The sequence below is a fragment of the Daktulosphaira vitifoliae genome, unplaced genomic scaffold, assembly GCF_025091365.1.
Source record: "Daktulosphaira vitifoliae isolate Bord-2020 unplaced genomic scaffold, ASM2509136v1 Scaffold_4, whole genome shotgun sequence".
NCBI classification, from domain to species: Eukaryota; Metazoa; Arthropoda; class Insecta; order Hemiptera; family Phylloxeridae; genus Daktulosphaira; species Daktulosphaira vitifoliae.
The window spans coordinates 24,981,055-24,993,477 of record NW_026099575.1 but is presented as its reverse complement, the minus strand read 5'-3'; the positions used below and the strand labels follow the sequence as shown (position 1 = coordinate 24,993,477).

At 29.1% G+C, this 12,423-nt stretch overlaps 1 protein-coding gene across 1 annotated transcript in view; it reads right to left on the bottom strand.

Annotated features, from left to right (window-relative positions):
- Positions 1-12,423, bottom strand: part of LOC126904268 (uncharacterized) — a 52,354-nt gene that overhangs the window by 1,074 nt on the left and 38,857 nt on the right. The window contains exons 2-5 of the mRNA XM_050683164.1: positions 11,669-11,752; positions 6,212-6,250; positions 4,828-5,136; positions 694-781 (exon numbers count right to left, since the gene is read on the bottom strand). Coding sequence (XP_050539121.1) covers positions 694-781; positions 4,828-5,136; positions 6,212-6,250; positions 11,669-11,752 — 520 coding nt within the window. The remainder of the gene's footprint in view (positions 1-693; positions 782-4,827; positions 5,137-6,211; positions 6,251-11,668; positions 11,753-12,423) is intronic.

Sequence of the window (12,423 nt, the reverse complement as noted above, 5' to 3'; positions counted from 1 at the left end):
TTCCTTTTATATACTCGTTCCTTATTCTATCTTTTATAGTCACTTCACTCATCCATCTAAGCATTCTCATCTCTACTGCACTAATTATCTGTTCTACTTTCTTATCAACCACTCAACCTTGTGAACCATACACCATAGCTGATTTCACTACAGTCTTGTAGAATTTACCTTTCAGTCTCATTGGAATTATTTTATCGCATTATTAAATCCCGTGTCTTACATCCTCGTCAATACCACCGTTCTTTGGAACAACTGATCCTATATACTTAAAACTTTCCACCTCTCCAATCACGTCCTCGCCTATTGTCCTTGATTTCTGTTTTTAATTACTGTTAGTATTTTTATTGATCAGTTCACAAAAATGTTGCAACAAGTTTTGAGGTTATGTGCGAATCAATCGCTAGAGGACAAGCTAAAAGGACTAACGACTTACAAGTAATCTGTATGCATTTAAAATTTTATAAAAAGTCAACATAGAAGTTAGCTACTTAAGAAATTCTTGTTATAATATACTCTTATAATACTGAGAAATGGTCATATCCAAGTATATTAAAGATATCACGTAACCATAGTTAAAACGTTGTATGTTTGATTATATCTCAAAAATAGCGACAGAAAAAATATTTAATTTTCTAGTAAACAAATATTTTATTTTTAAATATTAAAAGAAAATTAATAGAAATAAAAGAATACCAGTTTTTCTACTACACAATCTGAAAAATTCATTTACGTGGAATTCATCTCCTAGGAGTTTAACAATATAATAGCTGTGAAGTATAGACTGTAACATAAATTTAAAAATTTAAAAATTAATGGAAATAAGTACACATTGTGATTTTCACCGGCTTCTTACCGAAAGGCTTTCACCAATGAAGGCTCATCAACCAAACAAAGTTGGATCTACACTAGCCAAGGTTCTACCAAACCGAACCATGGTGGAATTTAAAATGTAAATGACACATCTATCATTCAATTTACTAAGTTTTTACCTTAACTTTAGAGGAAAAGAAGTTAAAAGACTGGTAAACTAGTATTATGGGCGGTGATGTTCTATTTTAACTGATTACAAATTTAAATTTAAATCAAATGATTATACCCAAATGTACAATAAAATAATGTCATTTACAAATTATAAATGTTCAAATAAATTAAAGATTACAGATTTTGTTATATAACATATTTCTAGTCATGTTCAAAACTATTAAAATTATTAACATTATAAAATAAAATAAGAAAAAAAGAGGTGTGAGTAAGAAAAAATACCTTCTAACACTGCTGCATTTGATATTTATGATTGGACCAAAGGTTAAGAGGGTATTTAGTAGTATTTACTAGAATAAAATGGTTATCATTGCAATTACGCTCAAACGATCAATTTGACATCGGTCTATATAGATGTAGGCCTTTTATATCGAGCTTAGAGGCTGCTAAGTACATCTACATTGGTCAATACATGCGTGGTTTTTTGACAATCGACATGACAAAATACTTAATATATGAATGTACAAAAAATGATATTTTACAGTAAACATTTTACTATATATTATTGTCATTAAACTTCATGTTCAAAGAAACCTCGTGACAATGCAAGAGTATAGGAATAACTAATTGGCGAAATAAAGAATGAAAAGAATGTTGTACAAAGTTACCAAAATTCTAATACAATTATGTCTAGGCCGTAGCCAACAAACGAAGCTTAACCCATGGCTCGATTGCCAGGATCAAAAGTAAAGATTATGCAGCCACGAGAACGTAAGTGTCCAGAAATGAAAAAACTTTAGATGGCTGGAGAGACACTTTCGACGACCAGGCCAACGACGATATACATTGAACTGGAAAGGGAAAAACATTAAAAGACTAATCCAAACATAAAATGCATGAGGAAAAGAAACAACTAAAAATTTTATTAAATGATTACTAAACATTAGTGATTTTATACATGATAAAGATGTTTGGATTGAACACTACAAACTATAAGTCGCTTACCTCGGCATTTGTAACTATTTATAAGCAGACTGTATGAAAAAGAGGGACAAGATATTTTTAAAATAATATGATATAAAAATCTCTTTGGTTCGATATTGTTTTACGCTTATTTTAAAAATTATTTTTAACTTTTTAGTTTGATATGTTTTAAAAGCGTGTTTTTTAGTTTTTTTAAACTATTTTATTTTTCACTTTTTAGTTTCATGTTATGATAGTAATTACTATCAATATCATGGTTGTAACGGGTAAGGAAATCCGGAGAGAGAGTCTGAAAAACGGCTACCACATCCAAGGAAAGCAGTAGGCGCGCAACGTGGATGTAGTAACGAAAAATGACGATACAGGAATCATCCTTTGTAATCGGAATGAATACACTCTATATCTCTTAATGAGAATAAAGCGTATTAAAATATAAGTTTTAATAGTAATTAGAATATATATATATATACATGTAAAGCGACTTAAGTAAGTAAACGTATCATGCACGAGGTAAAGTCGTGTTTTGTGGGCGGGCGTGGCGGGGGGAACGTTATACACGAGGCATATACGGTGGCAGCGGCGTCGGCTGTAGGGATGTATAAATTAATATTAACATATACATATATATAAATATTAATATATATATATTATATATTATTATTAGCGGCGGCGATAAGAATATATAATCTTCGCATAATATCGCGGCACTTTCGCTAGCGTCGACGAAGCGGTGTCCGGCGTGATCCTCGGGCGTCAAAAGGTTAGCAACGTTGATGAGGACGGTGCGCCAGTTTAGATCGGTTTGTTGACGTTGACACTTTGACAACGGGAAGAAGATTACGGTATCATTTGCGGCGGGACGTCGTCGGCCGTGCGGCACTTGCTGGACTTTGAACCGCGGCGTATAACGCGTGGTATTGGTCAGTCAAATACTCATAAAATAGGGCGATGGCTGATAAAGGTGGCACGAGTCGTAGGGCATCGTGAATAACGAAGCGACGCGGGGCCGTGTCAATCACAATAAAAATTTGTTATATACATATATATATACATATATATAATGCACTCATATACGGGTACGAAAACCAAAAATATAATTATACAGGAAATGTAGGTGTTATCGGTGATGGTGAGCGGGGTGCGGTAAATGCGTTTCGACAGTCTAGTCTCAAAGTCATACACGACGGGATACGCGACATAATAATACATGCCGCGCGGAGTTACAAACTTACAACAAACATACATGTGAAATTAATATAAGTATATATAATATAACTAATAAAAATTGGTGGATTATTCCAAAAGCTACATGATCTGCTAGTTTCTTATTAATATCCAGATTAAGATAAAGTATGTCGAATGAAAAAGGGATTATTAAAAAAATATTATTTCTCATAAAAAAATTGTGTTAATCCATACACTTTTCAATAAGTTATAGCATAATAAAGTTAAAACTTTAAAATACAAAATCGAAAATGTTCACACAAAAATAACATTTGGTAGCCATTTTCACCGTGAAGCTAAAATACAGTCCGAAATTTTTTTTTTCCGTAATAAAGTATATTACATAAGTTTTAATTTCAGATATATATATAAAAGTGTCAGACTTTCCGAAACACTTTCAAAAGTTAAGTTGAAAAAAGTAATTTTTTGTGAAAAAGTTGTCATTTTGAATCCCCCCTGTAGGCTGGTAAAGCGTTAAATTTATAAAAACAATATACCAAATGATAGGTAAAGACATCAAACATCCATAAAAAAACAATTATATTGATTTGTCCATTTTTGAAAAGATTATGGTAGTTTTAAGTTAAAAAAATTGAAAAAATTCGAAAATTAGCGATTTTTTAATTTGTAATTTTTTTGAAGGTTCCCCTATTTACGGGGAACGAGGGAAATTTTTTCAATTTTTGAGCGTAATGTCTTCGACTAGAAACGATTTGTGATCTTTTGACGTATCATTGAAAGAAATCGGTTCAGTGAGAGCTGAGGAAAAGTGATAACAGTCACAAAAAAAAAAAAATAAAATACATCATAGTAAAATTAATACCTTCTCAGCTTCGCATCAAAGCTAATATGTATAAAAATATATGTTTTTAATAAATAATCAACTTTTCCTGTTTGGCACAATAAGAACGAATAACATAAACTATGATTCAAAAACTGTAACTGTATAAAAATAAACTACAAAGGTTCAGCACTAATAAATATTCTTTTAACACATAACAATAAAGATTAAATTATACGAGCAACAACGGACAACTAGGCACTAATAATAAATTGTACTAGAAAAGAAAGCAAGGACTAAATAATTCAAATATTTGGGTGTAAATAGGTACTTTGGTGAAATAGTAACTGTGAGCCACAATAACTAGCAATATAAAGGGGATGTTGCTTATTTAGAACCAATAGTAAACAAAACAAAACATAATAGTTAACTTAGTGCACAAGATAAATAATTAAGTGCCGACTTGGTGAACACTTAATAGTGAAATTTATGTGCCAACTTAGCTCATAACAAATAATAAATAATACATAATAAATCACAATAACAGGGCTTCTCAATAATTATAATTATAATTATAAACGTATTTGAAATTAAAACTTAACAAAAATTATCACACAGGTCAAATACAAACTGATCACATATAAAACTTTAGTATAAGCTTATTGCCTTAACCTCATTTTTTCAATTGGAGTGAACAGAAGGGAGGAAGAGTGTAGTCCGACGATGTAAGTTAGACTGCGATTAGGTACCGGATCTGCGGCTAAAGTAATTGGTGTTAAAAAGATAATATCTTATTTATATTAATGATTAATATGGCTTGATTATGATTATGGCATATATTTATATTATATAATTACTTCAAAAACTTTATTACGTAAAATTTCGTAATTTTCTTGTGTCCCACTAAATAAAAGAGATATAATTCTAAAAAAATCGTTTATATCCTTAGTAACTTCTATTTCTTTATTGTATTTCGGAGATTTTAACATTTTATTTGATTGTTGGACGTTGTATGGTTGTCCTGTTTGAAATCCTAATTTCTTACTTATATGTTCTCGCCACTCTGAATTAACTGGTTGAAAACGGTGATCAGCAATAATATACTTAATAGACGAAAGCCATGTATCTTTTTCTACATACAAACGTGTTACATATGCCACCAAATTCTATAATATCAAATATAAGTGAATTACAGATTTAATTTAAACATAAATATAAAAAGAGACTTCTTTAGAATCATATATATGTTCTTATTAATCATTTTTTTCTAGTTCAATATATTATATTTTAGTATTAATAAAAAGTATGATATGGAATTTATTTTAAGCGTGTTTTATAAAACTATACTTAAATAAAACCTTAAAATCATTTTAAAATATATAAGATGTCCTACGAGGTTTTTTTGAGGATCTCGTACGAGATTCTGTATATTTATTTTAGTATTTAAAGAAAGAACTAAATCACTAATGTTATGAATTTATATGAAAATATATTCAAAAGACATATAAAGATCTTTTAACAAAATAAATAACTCTTAATAAAAAAGTATTAGCAATGAATATAATAATAGACTTTAAGTTTATATGGTTTACATTTAAATGTTTTTTTGAGTCAGAGTTTTTAAAGTTTAGATCCTTTCTTATTAAAATTAAAAATAATATAATTTTTATATAATATCCATTACAATTGGAAACGTTTTGTTTTTGTGACAAACTAAGCAACTTAATCATTGATTTTTTATTTTTATTATTATTTTGTAGTAATTTTACAGCGATTAGTTACCTAGTAATAATCAAAGAACCATAACTCAAATTTATCCATAACATTATCGAAATGAAAATAAAAAAAGTTTCTTGATAAGTTAAATTGATTCGGTTAGAAAAATTAGAAGCAATATTATTATATAGACAAAAATAATAATTTTTTTTAATTATTTATAATTGGAGAGTATTCTTATTAATACTGCATAATAAAATTGTTTGTATAACAATGTGATCTTTTTTTTTTCATATATCTATTTAAAAAAATTATAATAAAGAAGATATGTATTTTTACTTATTTTTATTAATGAAACGTTTCAAAATCCTTGCTAGGTAATTTAATAATAGTTTTATTTTTAATATGGTTTATTTAAGAATATATAACAAAATAAATTTTAAATGTTTATATTTCTTAAAGATAAGTCCTATTTCATTATAATTAATTATTAATTATATAATTATAATTAATTTTTACACTTACATTCGATGGTGAATTTGTGCTATCTAAAGCATTTTGATCCTAAAAATAATTATGCAATCAATAATTTATCGGAGGCTTTAATTATTTAAGTCTATCCTATAACTGCATTTTACTCAAAAATTATTAATAAATAAAAGGAAAAATATGAAAAATTTGACAAAATTATAATGACTAAAATTATTTCATTCAATCATTATTTATCTTGTATAAATAAATTAAATTATAAAAATATTTAACAAAAAATAATTAATAAAGAATAAGATATTCATAACCTTATAACCAGCAACGCTAAAATTATCCATAGCTCATAAAAAATAAATTTATAAAAGAAAAAGAGGCTCAATACATTATATTAAACAAATAAAAGAAAAAACAACAATACGATATCTAGTCCCGGATGGGACTCATCCTAAGATGGGGATCTCGGCCCCGGAAATGGCCGACGCCTTGTTGAATTAGTGCATTATTAAAAGAACGACACTCACAAAAAAACTATAATTGGCTGCACGCACACAGCAAAACAGACCACAACGGTGGTTCAAAGGGAAGAGAGTGAAAAAAAAATTCTTACACACCGGGCGAGACACAACGACGACGAACCCGTTTGGGAGAGGGTATCGGCTTAACGATTTACAAAATATACAATAGATAAAATTATGAACAATATTAGAATTATACAGGTATGGACAGTGGTGGCCAGTGTATGTGTCATATAGGGAACGATTGTTAAACTGATAAAGAATATTGTGTGTATAGCGTTCACCTTGACAGCAACAGTACAGTTTTCTGATTACACGGCCGGATATAACGTACGCGCGCCCATTAGCAAAGCAAAACANAGAACGTACACGCGCCCATTAGCAAAGCAAAACAGTAATCTATATATATCATAAAATTCACATTTTGTCACGTTACAGAAACCCCCCTGAGAAGATTTGACGTAAAACGACAAAACTTCTCAAGAGATTGAACTGACCAAAATGGAATTCAAAAGAAAAGACAAAAAAAAATTTTATGATGCAGACTTATTGATTAGGATCTCTGTACTTCCGCAAAAAGATTATATTATATGTTCCCTTAATCTTCCCATTATCAGGATCTTGGAGGACATATGAATTAGTATTTTTGACATCTACAATAATATATGGACCATCATATAACATAAAAAATTTACTGATTATTTTGTCAGCACCTGAACTTAATTTGTGTGATCGCACCAACACAGTATCTCCGATATTAAAAAGAGTGTGTGGACCTATGCGGTCATGACGTTGTTTTCGAGCAAATGCTTTGCTCTTTTGAGATTCACGTGCTATCTCAAACTTTGTTTCGAGCGGAATATCACTACCTGGTGGAAAATCTACTATAGTTTGAATCAATGACTGATGTTTCTCCGGACAGAAAAGTTCAATTGGACTAAAACTAGTGGACTCGTGAATGGTATTATTCAAAACCCACTCGATATAGGAAACGTAGCGAGGCCATTCAGCATGATACTCAGAACAATAAGTACGAAACAAACGTCCTAGTTCTCTCATCACCCGTTCGGTTGGATTTGACTGTGGGTGATAAACACTAGTCAATGTAGGTNGCTTGATAAACACTAGTCAATATAGGTGGAATTCCAAGCATCGATAACTTAGACTGCCAAACTTTACTAATAAATTGTTTGCCATGATCAGATACTTTTCAGTAGCTTTTTTTAATGGATATAACTGAACAAACCGAGAAAAGTGATCCATTACCACAAACAAATAAGATACTCCATTCCAACCAGCAGGCAATGGTCCATACAAATCAACAAACACACAATCATTTGGAGCATTGTATTGAATATTTTTCATAAGTCCTTCGACTCGACAAGTTTGAGGCTTTGCTCGTTGACACAAATCACAAGAAGACAATAATCGCTTAACAATGCGGTCCATATTATTAAATATACAAAACTGCTTCAACACACCAACACATTTCTTTGGACCAACATGACCATATAATTCATGGAAATTGATAATTGTAGAATTAATATTTGACATAGNACATTGATTATTATAATTGATAATTGTAGAATTAATATTTGACATAGGTAAGCATATTAACCAATTTCATAATATGATTGTTGTTTGGGAATGTACAATTACATAATAGCGTTTAGTTGGGCTTAAACAATTCAGTGTCAAATCAATTATCTACTCTATCGCTTGTATATTAATATACACTACACTTCTACGATACAATAAATAAATAAACTCACACATACACACATATGCATTTATAACATTGTGTCTAATGTAAGTATAACTTGATAAAATAACATATAACATGATACTTAACTAAACGCTAAATTGTACATTCCCAAACAACAATCATATTATGTCAATTGCCACCGGAATTTTTTTTTTCTCTGCCTTAATCCCAACTATTTGGGATCGGCCACCCTTATCCTAAGGTTCCACTTGACACGATCTCCCTCATCTTCTATGCTCACATCAGCTGTCCTCATGTCGCATTCAACAACATCCCTCAATCTCCTTTTTGGCCTTCCTCTACCTCTTCTTGCTTCAAAATTCATTTCTATTACTGTTCTTACAGCTTCCCGTTCTTCTCTCTTCATAACATGACTAAACAATCTAAGTCTATTTTCTGTCATCTTATCCACGATTGACGCAACACCTAAACTTCCTCTTATATGCTCGTTCCTTATCCTATCTTCTCTAGTCACTCCACTCATCCAACTAAACATTCTCATCTCTGCTACACTTATTCTCTGCTCTACTTTCTTATCAACCGCCCAACACTATTAACCATACATCATAGCTGGCCTCACNTAAACCATACATCATAACTGGCCTCACAATTTCATACTAAATTTAATAATTGTAATTAGTATTTATTCATATATACATTTTAAAATCAAAGAACAACTAATCAGGATATAATTAAAGAAATAAGAGTTGATGTTGCTTTTGGAATAATCCACCAATTACTCTAAATGAAACACTATCTACAGATTTGTATCGAAGCGTTTTTTATGATAATGATTTTAATCACTGTCGGATATTATCTATACTTGTCCCATCTATGCCTCGTCCACACTGTGTCTCGACCCCACTGTGCTACCGTTTTTTTACCTAATAACATAGAAATTAATTACGTATATCATAAGATACCTTAAATTCCAAGATATAAATCTTTTTTAGGGGGAGGAAATGTGGTCCCAACATTTTGTCATAGTTTATAGTCAAAATAAATAATTTTGAATAAAAATGTAAAGAGATTGGTACATATTGACTCCTTTCTTAATACACCAATGCAGTTTACATTAATTTTTTTTGCAAAAGTTTTTATATAACTATAAATCGATTTTTTTTTTAATTTTCCAATTTTTATTAAAAAATAGTACGTTTTTCTTTAATTCTGAAGCTCGTTTTCACCACGATAATAAAAGTGTGATAAAATTTTTTTAAAAAAGCATATTATATAGGTTCTTATTTAAGATATAAATAAAGTGTCAGTATAGTGTTTCCGGAACATTTTTAAAAGTTAAGTTGAAAAAGTTCTACTTTAATACGCGTTATTAAAGTTATATTTATTTTTTGTAGTTTTGTTTAAAAATGCAATTGTACAATAATTTAGACTAATAAAAGATCTTGTACTAAGTTTAATTAATGAACTACGTCCATAATGGCTAAGTATTTATCCCTTCATCCCAAGCGTGTAAAACATAAGTATTACCAACTCGATGGTGTCGGATGAAAAAATTTTGTTATTTAAGCTAGTTCAAATTTCAAAGTTATTTTTCTCGACTTAAAAGAAGCAAACAAATTTAAATAAGTTTAACTTTCCCTGATATATTAATTTTAATTTATATAATATTTATGAAAATCTATACTTCCCTTGTCAGGTATTTTAAAATAAAATGATATACAAAACCCAGAATTTTAACACAAAAATAGCAAATTTTTGAATACGGTAGTCATTTTTACCATGAAGACAAATCCAGAGGTCAATTTTTTTTCAAATTAAAGTATATAACATAAACTTTAATTTAAGATATATATAAAAGTGTCAGTATTTCCGGAATACTTTCAAAAATTAAATTGAAAATAACTTAGTAACAATACGCATGTTTAAAGTTTTGACCCCCTTTGTTAAAGAGATATGATCCGATTTACAAAAAAAGCGTGCCAGATGAAAGCAGTATATAAATAATTATTATAAGAAAATAATAATATTGATCCATACATTTTTCCAAAAGTTATATAAAATATAAATTAAATAATATAACATATAAAATCGAGAATTTTTTCACGGAAATCGTACGTTTTTCTTTAACTTTGATGTCCGTTTTCACCACGAAGACAAGTCCAGAGGTCAAATTTTTTTTTTCAAATTAAAGTATATTACATAAGCTTTAATTTAAGATATATATAAAAGTGTCAGTCTTTCCGGAACATTTTCAAAAGTTAAGTTGAAAAAGTTCTACACTCTATACGCATTTTAAAAGGTTTGCACCCCCCCCCAGTATAAAGGGAAAAAGTCCGATTTAAAAAAAAAGTATGTCGAATGAAAGAGGTATACAGGGTGTTTAGTAAGTCAGAAAACGGGTTTCTATTGTTCTCATTGTTCAAACAATGAGAACAATAGAAACCCGTTTCCTGACTTACTGAACACTCTGTATATAAAGTATTTATTGTTAAAGAATAGAATTGATTCATGCATTTTTTAAAAAGTTATAGCCTCATAATGTTAAAAAATGGAAAATATAATATCAAGAATTTTTTCAAAAAAATAGCATATTTTTGCATACGGTAGTCATTTTCACCATGAAGACAAGTCCAGAGGTCAAATTTTTTTTTTTCAAATTAAAGTATATTACATTATCTTTAATTTAAGATATATATAAAAGTATCAGTCTTTCCGGAACATTTTCAAAAGTTAAGTTGAAAAAGTTAATTTTTTGTAAAAAAAAATACCATTTTGAAACCTATCCTGTGGGCTGTTAAAGAGTCAAATGTTCATAAAAATATATAAAATGATAGGTAAATATCTAAGATATTTATAAAAAAAAAAAATATATTGATTCGATCTTTTTTAAAAAAGTTATGGCACTTTTAAGTAAAAAAAATTGAAAAAATATCGAAAATTAGCGAATTTTAAATTTGTAATTTTTTGGGGGATTTCCCCTGTTGACGCAGAACGAGGGAATATTTTTCAATTTTTAAGGGTAATGTCTACAATTTGATATGATTTGTGATCTTTTGGCATATTTTTCATCAAAATCGGTTCAGTGAGAGCTGAGATTGAACGTTCACAGACACAAAAAAAAAATAAAATAAAAACACATCATAGTGAAATCAATACCTTCTCAGCTTCGCATCGAAGCTAAAAAATATTATATGAATATTGCTTACACAACTTAGCCTACAAATAATTCATATATTCTAAAATATCACTCACATGGTATTGAAATGTTGAGTCTTCGTTGTTAAATGGTATTGATAATTCGGATGGAAGCCTTGAATATGAGTTAGATGAAAAAAGCTGTAACATACCAAATTTAGTCTGTATTATTAGTATTTTATAGTTATTATAATTTTATTTTTATAGTTAAATATTTATCTATATTTTTTAGTAAATTGTGGTTATTGAAATATAGATGAATTCAAAAATGAAATTTGACATTAATAATACCGTATTTGGTTTGGGTTCACCTAATGCTAAAATATTTGTGGGTTATTTAACAATTTTTTTTAATTACAGGGAAAACCATGGAGAACATAGTTTTTTATCATAAAAAAGTTAGATTTTTTTAAACTATTTAATCTGAACACTATCATACTTGGAATAAAATATTAAACTTTTAGGATTTTTTTTTTTAAACGAATAAGCGTTTTCCGAAAAATGAAATGAAAATTAATTAGTAAAAATAAATAAAATCAGTTATAACGTAAGACTTTTATATGATTTTTACTGTATGTAGTGTTTTTGTGGGTTATTTATTAAAAAAAAACAACCCAGCACAGGGGGGTCGCGGCACAGTGGTGACGTGGCATAGTTGGATCAAGTATAATGATATCTGACAGTGATTAAAATCACTATCAAAAAAAAACGCTTCGATGCAAATCTTTAGATAGTGTTTAATTTTAAAAAATTGGTGGATTATTCCAAAAGCTTCATAAACTGCTAGTTCCTTATTAATATCCTGATTAAGA